General features: G+C 43.6%; 1 protein-coding gene across 1 annotated transcript; it reads right to left on the bottom strand.

The window, feature by feature from the left end:
- Positions 1–807: 807 nt before the first annotated feature.
- Positions 808–5275, bottom strand: LOC144738482 (peptidyl-tRNA hydrolase 2, mitochondrial-like). The gene is given in 4 exon segments (XM_078621496.1): positions 808–1101; positions 1103–1263; positions 1266–1326; positions 5240–5275. Coding segments are annotated over 3 exon segments (513 nt in total). The 5' UTR covers positions 1324–1326; positions 5240–5275.
- Between the last annotated feature and the right edge of the window lie 4105 nt (positions 5276–9380).

The raw sequence follows: 9380 nt of genomic DNA, 5'->3' as shown, positions 1-9380 counted from the left end.
CAAAGCCTTTGTCATGAACGAGCTCCTGTGACAAAAATGGCTGATTGCTGGTTCAAACATTAGTGATATAAAATACACTGCTCTGATGCCACTTTTCCTCCAGTCAACATCCATGTTATGTTATAACAGCATGACTATTAGTTGTGTGATTGACCACTTCAATTGAATATTGAAGTCACTGTGGTAATCAAGTCATTTTATTTGTTTGGTTAAATCTTCAGATAAGTCTCAGCAGACTAATAGTAACGAGGAACTAAATGCATCATTTGGAGGCATCGGAACCAGCTGGTGTCGGTCCAACTTCTCTCCTTTGACCACAGGAGGCAGTAGTGAGTCTTTGCAGCATGAGGGATTTTTGAACCTCTAAGTTTCAGGTCTTGTCTCCAAACGCTGTGAGTCAGCAGAGGAGCCAGTCCACCCTGTGATGATTTTAACTAGTTTCTTGTATCTGCAACCTTGTCATTCCAGAGTCTGAGCAGAGGCAGTGACCACAGAGTAAATGGACTGAACTTACAGTTTCACCCCTCAGACTCCCCAGTTCTCATTGTTTCTTCCACTATGGATGGACTCCAACTTCCTGGTGACGTACTGCCCCCTACTGGGTCAGACCGACGTATTAGGACTAAAGTGTTCATACACCCTGCAGATTGTACCTGTAAGTAACAGATCTGATATTAGTGCTGTTTAAGGGTCAAGAACCTCAAGCAACCAACATTTGACTGAGTTACTGCTGTATAAAAATATATATCCATGGTCGGCCAAATTAATATCAATGGTAAATAGTTCCACAGATTCTAGCGGGAACCACTAGTACAGCTTTAGGTCTCCGGTGACTTTGTCTATCAAATCAGCTGGTCCAGGACCAATACCCAGCACTGTGCGTGACCCAGGTGCTATTTGTGTTCTCCCTGCATCCTGGATGAGGCTGACGGGAAGCCCCACCTCTCTGGCCTGCCCCAGGAGTTCAATTAGAGTGTCCTCGTCTGGGGCCTTCACCACCACTTTGGGTTGGCCACAGTACTCCCACTGTTTGAGAAGCTCTGGGTTCCTGCGCTGCACCTGCTTGTAAGCTGAAACAGCAGCATGGGAGCACTGGGCCGCGGACCTTCCCTTTGCCCATCTTCAGGTCATTTCGGACAACCAGAACCATCTTGAACTCTCCTCCTTCGCCCATCACACTGGCTTCCCCGTTGCCGTTTCCCATCGCTGCCATCAGGGTTTTGGATGTTGAGCCGATGCGAGTGCGGAGGTGCCAGCCGAGAACATCCCACAACCCAGGCCTGCAACAACACCGAGGCCCACCGGGCCGCACAGCACATCCATGGCCTTATTCCTGCAAGTAAACAGAGGGTAGACATTTGTCACATGAGTTATTAGTCAACATGAAAGTAAATGAGGCTTCATACTGAACGTTTAACTTTTGTTTCTTTACACAGCAGAATAAATGTCTCAGCATGAAGTTTAAGATCTTTTTTATAAGCAGTCATGAGTGTTTTCACCGACCAACAACAATCAACAACCACTGTGTACAAGCTGTTCTTTGTATAAGCTGTTCAAGGTAGTTTTGAACGTGGTCCATGACAAGCTAACGTTAGCATCGAGGCTAATTCACCTCGCAAACACCGAGTCGGAGGAATTCAAAGTCAATCAGTTAATCCGGTGTTCGTTTTAAATCTCCGGAACAACGGAACCAAACATACGATGGAACAGTTCAGTTGATACCTGCTCAATTCGTCGGCGTACTGGTCGCATGGATGTCGTCTTCTTCTTCTTGTTTGCTGCGGATTGCAAACAACGTTTTGGTGAATTATCGCCACCTACTGGAGGGAACGAGCACTTCCATTCTTAAATAAAAACGTTTACGACTTCAACAACTACTGCTGCTACTAATTTCTACCATTAACAATAATAATAATGAATGTAGAAAAAATGAATAAATAAATGTATAACATTAGTCAATACATGTTCTCATTAAATATTTTCTTTAGTCATATGTATCGGATGGTACTGTTATGTCAGTCTTATGTCATGTGTTTTCTTCTGTACATGTCCTTTCATTCCCACAATGCTGGTGTCTATACAAATATCCCACCATTTTAATCCTGGTTTGTTGTATTTCTATTCAAATATCTGCAGAACAAAATATCAGTTAGATATTCAAATATCTAACATATATTATTTAACAGATAACACAAGCTGCTGAGACCCTGCCTATAGAGAGGGAGCTGAACAGGAGCTGCTGTAAACTGACACAACTGTTTCATGTTGTTTTTCACACAGAGATTGGCAAAATACTTTGTCTTACATATTATTATTGGCCTGTTGCAAATTCATTTCACTGTGCTAAAGTCGTATTTCTTTGGGTCGGTGTTGGTTTCATGATGAAGTGTAATTGTAATATTACAAAAACTGCCTTGTTTCTAACAGAACCACACAAGTGCAGATCTCGGTCATTTTCCCCATTGCTTCATGTATATATGGTGAAAACATTGGGTAATACAATACGTTCATTCAGTGGCATTCATTGGGATGCAGTTGCAGTCTCCCTCCCTCCCTCCTTCCTCCTCCTGAATCAGCTTTGACATTCATGTCACTTCTAACCTGATGTCTGCTAACATCTCAGCAATCTGACCTCAGAAGTTTGACAAGTGTGGACGGACCAAGGAGGATGTAAATGATCTGACTACAGAGGGCAGCTGCACATTCCGTCTGAAAAGAATTATTAAAACTACAGGGTGTGCAGGTTCATTATGTGATGGAGTACAAAGTACTTGTACCTCCGACATCCCAAATACCGCTGCAGAACCTTAAACACGTTCGGCCATATATAGATGAGGTCATGTCTGTAGATATGACCTGAAAATGTGATGTCCTGTTTTCAGTTTGGAAGATAGTTGCGCTGTTTGCCCAAATGCCACTCACTCAGCCTCTGCGTGAAACCTCCTGAGGCCTGAGACGTGTTAGAAGAGCGCTCAGGAAAGTGATCCACTTATTTTTAGTCCTGTAATTAGACTGGCTCTCTGGAGGTGCTACCGAGTCAATGACAGAAATATTTCCGTCTTTCTGTCTCTTGTCCATCAGCCTGTAGTTGTGCTCCATCTCCCAGTGGCCCCCTCCATCACCCCACCCTGTACTGATGCAGTTCACGGGGAGCGTGCTTCTGCCCAGTATTGCCACAACAGGTTTATTTGATCCCTGAGCTTACTGTGGATTAAAGATCAGCCGAAGGGTGAGTTTCCTCTCTCCGTCCGCTGCACTCCTGACACCACCCAGCAGTAAGATTACTACTTCACTTCATCTCACACTGTGTGACTTGACCATTTATCTCCAGTACAATGTTCTCATCTTGTCATTTTCCGTGTGTAAGTGTACTGCATCTTGTTAAACGTCTCTGTGAGCAATAAAGTGTCTCTTTGTGCTGCGCTCAAAGAGTTACTCAACAGGTCAGAGTTGTTTTGGTCTGAGCAATTGCGCAATCACGTGCTGGAGCTGTGCTGTGCTACTGTGACTCACACAGACAAGCTGTTTTCTACGCGCTGACTGTGAAGAACGCACACAAGCTCCTACAACTCTCAATGGATATTGAAGGTTGAACTCTGTTGTGGAACAGATTCTGCTCATTGCACGAGGTGACATGATCTGCTCAGTGCTGTTGTGAATGTGCCTCTGGTGTGTGTGTGTGTGTGTGTTCAAGGTTTAAGGTTTGTTTATAAAATGCCTCAATTTGTGCTTCCCAGGAGAAAATCTCCAAGTGCTGAGAAGATTTTGACTCCCTTGCTGGTGACACTGCAGCCGCACTAATCTGGCAGCTTGTGTGCGTCCTTCACACTCACATTCAGCAGGAGTCGAATAACAAACCCTGCATGAACAATGTAGAGCAGTGAGGGGGGGAAAAAAGCATTTTTCGTGAACCTGAGGATGTTTCAGACAAGGTGAGGTCACTACCAGTGCTGAGCAGCGTCTGCAGCGTGACAGCGCGTGTGAATGCATGGAAACAGGAGCCAGAGGCCGAGTCCTCGGACACAGGATAGAGGGATTAAGCTCCAAGTGTGCGTGTGTGTGCATGAGACGCTGACAATTCCACCAGATGGTGAGCCGCATACCTCCGTATCCCCATCTCACCACTCAGACACATTCCTTCAGAGACATGAAGTTCTGCAGTGAGACACTTTGCGCATTTGCTGGCACGTGGAACTGTTTTCTCATAGTTTCTCACCTGTTTCCTACACCGACGGTCATTAAAGGGCTCATTAAGTGATGATTGGGTTACCAGTAATCTGCAGGACGCAGCAGGATGAATGCCAGGACACCGGCTGCTCAGCGGGTGCTAGATCAAGCTTTGTGTTGTTGCTGTTGTGTGAGTACTATTTGATTTGTTGTGCAATGCTGCACTGAAGGTCCTATATCCCCTCTCAGCAGGATGAATGAGATGGCAGCAAGTGAATCGGGAGGTGAACTCCTCCAGAGGCGTCCTCGCTGCCAAGGAACAGCCGAATGGCGATCTGACAGGTAAAAAGAAAACACACCGATTGTCCATATAATACACGCAAATACGGACTCTTTATACCTTCTCCACTGTTCAGATTTGCCTCTGTCTCTGGGAGAGAGGAAGCAGCGGGACAGGGAGGAGCGTGAGTCTCTGGTGCTGTGGAAGAAACCTCTGCTCACACTTAGCTACTTCTCTCTGGAGCTGCTCGTCTCCATCAAAGAATGGATCTGGAGGTGAGGCCAAGTGTGGGATGCCAGGTGGGACGGATTATCATACCACACTCAAAATGATCATATTTTGAGGGAAATTACCGTACATCCGCCCGAACGGAAATAATAATAGTGATATGTCCCGTGCTGTAGTTTGTGTCCTGATACGTGAAGCACGTATCCAGGCATGTGTTGACGACAAATGTTTTGACTAGAGGTCGTCTGACACCGATGCTCCGATACAAGCTTTTTTTTTAAAGTGGAGCAGCATTTCCTGTGAACTACTACTTCAAAGCTTACTTTGATGCACAATATGTCACATGACCAATAACGAATGAAGCAGTAACTGCTTCAGTTGCCCCAACTGATACAATCATACATCGTATTTGTGGACTTTTGGATCACACATCGTCCAGAGGGCCAAATTCACGTAAGGGCAGGCAAGGTAAGGTTGGAATGAGTGAACTGATGGATAATTGGTGAATTGGTGTCCCTCCGTGTCGAAGTTTGTGTCGAGTAACTCAGGAAGATTTCTGTGAACACACGTTTCGAGGCTTGTCTCAATGTCTTATGTTGTGACTAGTGATGACCTGAGACAGATGCTCTGTGAGGAACTTCTTCTAGGTCAGAGCAACGTTTCCAGTGAAGCATTTCTTCAAAGCTCGCTTTCATGTGCAAAAAAGTCACATGACCGATGACGTATGAAGCAGTAACTGCTTCAGTCGCCTGAGGAACTGGTACAACCATGATCAAACTATTGTACATTTGTCCGTTTGGAGGTGTTCTGATTGTACAGTGTCCATACGGCCAAATTACCTTACAAATATGATAATTACCGTACACGTGGCAACACTGGCTCCACTGCTCTGTTGGACTGGCTGAAAACATTGAGCGAAACCGTGTGTGTGTGGAGATGATCCCTTTAGAGACGTTCGGTGAGTACTGTAAACTTACAGTCTGCTTGTTTTTGCTATTATCCATTCTTCCTTATGTGTAAAATATGTATAACATGAGTCTATAACATGAGTCCAGGTCAACACCATTGACCAATAACATACAGCAGGGGTCTATTATTACTGCATGATTCAGTCAAACACGCAAACACTCATTTTCAATGGACACCACTGTGCAGCAGCAAAGAGTGTGGCCCTCTGTGTGCGGCACATATAGTTACATCGTTTGACCCTGTCCTCCAGATGGGATAGAGAACCGTGGCACATCCCTGTCTTCTGCAAACATCATGTTCCTTACTCCAACTCCTTTCTTTTACCTTTTCACTGTTGTTTTCCTGCAACAACTCACATGGGAGGGAGAGAGACGTCCGTGAGGATCATTTCCATAAAGAGGGCAGACACTTCTGATGACAATCTGAGCCTGTTAATGGTAAAAACAATAAGATGAAGAGCTGTTGATCCTTCTGTGGGATATACGGTTGAATCAGTTGGAAGTACAAAAAACGGTTTCAAAAAGAACAAGAAACACAATTAGAAAGTGTGAGGAATTAAGAATTGGTCATAAATAAAAACAATTAGCAGAATTTATAGGAGTGAATATGGAAACTGAAAATCACTGCATGATGTGGTGATGATGTCATCACACCTTGAACTTTGTGGGTGCAGCGTTCTTGTACATTATTGACCCTTTTCTAAGAATTCTTCCCTGTTCGATCCAAAAGATGGAGAATTCATTTTATAAAATGCAGGTGTGAGTGCATATTAAGTGCATATTTCATAGCTGTCATTGTGTTTCTGCTGCTGCTGCAGCATTCACAGCTGCTTGCTGGTGTTTATGTGATGTTTTCTTTATTTTTAAAGGCACAGGACCTGTTTGTCATTCCCAGACAGAGGATGTGATGGTTGTGAAAAAGTAGCCTTGGTAGTCTCCCTCCTTCGCAAACAAACTCATACAAACAGCAGACAGATGGCTTCAGCGCTATCAAGTCAGAAAGATGTCTCCCTCACAGTTTAGTCTTCAGTCAGGGGACTAATGAAACACAAAACTCTGGAGTATTCCCTTCTCATCATTACGACCAACTGATCATTCACACCACGCCGTCACTATCTGCACTGCTGCATGTGAACATGAAGTTAATTGAGATTAATAAAGTACCTATCATGTACCCACATTCATGCCGACAACACATTCCTTGTGCTGCACAACACGCTGTTTACGTACCTAAAAGTTTTTTTTTAAAAATCTTTATTGACACCAAGGGCCCAGAAGTAGGTCACTGGTACGCACAGGAGGCCTCTGTGGTTAAGTGTTTGAGGACAACGTGTTTATTTTCTAAACTACAAGAGGATGTGGCGAGCCGCAGGCACCATGAGCAGCCTTCTGACTGAGAGGAGCTGCTGCTCCCCAACGCTCTCAGCACAGGGTGTTTGTAACTGCTGCAGACGACACACAAGAACACACACGCACACACCGGCGTGAGGCTGACGTTTATCCTGCATGTTTGATCGAAAGTGGTTGGTAATGTACAGCACATGCAGTCCTCAGGGTAACACCTTGTTCAGATTGCGGTTTTTGTAAGAATTCAAGAGTATCTGTGGATACGTTGCATGATCCTAGTGCTGAAGCACCAGAATAACAAAGACCAAATGATTTATTTGTACTCCTCAAATTCTGCTCAGCTCAGTAACTACTCATGTTGATCTGACCCTGGGGGGGGGAATCAAAATAAAAGTGGTATATTCTAGCGGTTATTTGTAAAGTAGACAATATAACTGAACTGAAGGTGAATATTCTGATTGAACCTGGACTTTTATTTACATTTCAAATGATGAATTCAAGAAGCACTTTTCATGGCACAAACGCCCAAATACAAATAAAGCTCGTTTGATTGAATCCAGACGAGCAGGCAGCTCACACGGTTCAATCTTTGCACCACACACGCACACGCACACGCACGCACACACACACACACACACCACACACACACACACACACACACACACACACACACACGGATCTTTGCTTCAATCGACGTCACCTTTGACTGACGCCAGCTTCAGTCACAATTGGTAAGGGAACCAATGACGGACTAAATAAATCAACTACACCTTCACCTGTTGTAATTTTAGCCGGTATTTTTTTTTTTTATTACATGATGTTATATTCTCGCCATGTATCTTAAACTAGCTAGTTTATGTTAATGACCTTATTCCTCACGTAGCATCCCTTCGTATGTTAACAACACGTACCAGTTAGCCTCCTAATTAGCAGCGGTTAGCCCCGTTAGCATTAGCATAGCATTGTCTCTCAGGTTTCGCGCGATTTTACACAATTAATGTCAATGTGCTAAAATACCGATTACGACTCTCTAGAGTAACTCACCTGTGTCTTTAGTTGGAATTTGTACGAATATGTTGTGTTATTTGTATTTCATTCTTTCTTTTTTGTTCTTTTTTTGCACAAGTAGTTTTAACTTTGCATTGCTTTTAAATATGTTAGTTTCAGTGAATATGTGTAGATTGAAATGTGAATGTTCACAAGTTAGTTTAGGTTGTCGTGGAAAAAAAAAAACGCATTTAAATTTTGTGCAGCACAGTAAACTTAAGTTTATTTAAAATATGAACCCAAAACCTGCTGTCACAAACAGCTGGAACATTTTACAACAGGCAGAGTTAATACTTCCCCTTTTAAATTCACCATCAGTGGCTTTTTACGAGACCAGCCTACAAAATAAACAGTTAAACTACTTTTCATCCGTGTTTAAATCAGGTTCTCAGAAGTGTCAACAGATTATATGTAGCGTTTTGGCCACATGACTGTTATCTCACTGAGAACACACTGTTCCTCCTGGTGAACACTTCCCTCAAACACCATAATTGTGTTGGCTTGAGAAGTTTTCCTACAAGCTGACACTAAAATGATATTATTGACTCGATTTAAATCTTCCTCCCTCTGTCACTGTTTTTCTCTTTCTTGCCAAACTTTTTCCCCCCAGCATTTTTACTCCCAACTCTTCTTCTCCCCTGCTCAGGCTTTGGCAACAAAGACAGACTGTGTTTGGCCTGCTGATCCTGCTGATCCTCCTCTTCATCACCTATCGTATTGAGGGAACACACCAGAAGGTGAATGAAAGCTGTGTGAAAAATGGTTTCATCGGATATTGTTACTGTCATCAGCATTCGGCTTTAGGGAACTTTAGAAGGATAACCTGTTTAATCGGGGTCTAATTTCCCTGTCTGCGTGCGGAGAAATGACTCATAGGACCCTTATTTATTTTACTTGGTGTTATGAGTGTGTGCAATATAGATGCTAAGTGAGAAATGGTGACAGATCACTTCTGTCATTGGTGATCCACACCTCCATTTGGTTCACTGAGCAGCAGTAGTAGTATTAATGCAACTATACTCGTAACTGGGGATGGAAATGTGCATTACGAAAGCTAAATGTGCTTGTGTGTTCTGTCAGTAGTGTGTGTTTGCACGAATGTGCATCATGTTTGTTGAATTGTCACAGCTCATTTTACGTGGCAAGTTGCATGCGCTCTGAGAGAACTAGAGCTGGACCGTCCCCTCTTGTTTACACACTACTTTTTCCATGAGCTGTAGCTATTTGAAACCCACTGCTGTAAAACCGTTCTTTCACACTCAAGTGTTGTGCAATCAGTCAAGTGATCGCATGTAACAATTCCTTGCACTTCCCCAGCGTTCTGTCAGCAAAATGAGTCTTTG

The sequence above is a fragment of the Lampetra planeri genome, unplaced genomic scaffold (genome assembly GCF_965212315.1).
Source record: "Lampetra planeri unplaced genomic scaffold, kcLamPlan1.2.h2 scaffold_1015, whole genome shotgun sequence".
Lineage (NCBI taxonomy): Eukaryota > Metazoa > Chordata > Hyperoartia > Petromyzontiformes > Petromyzontidae > Lampetra > Lampetra planeri.
This window is presented reverse-complemented; position numbering and strand designations above follow the sequence as displayed.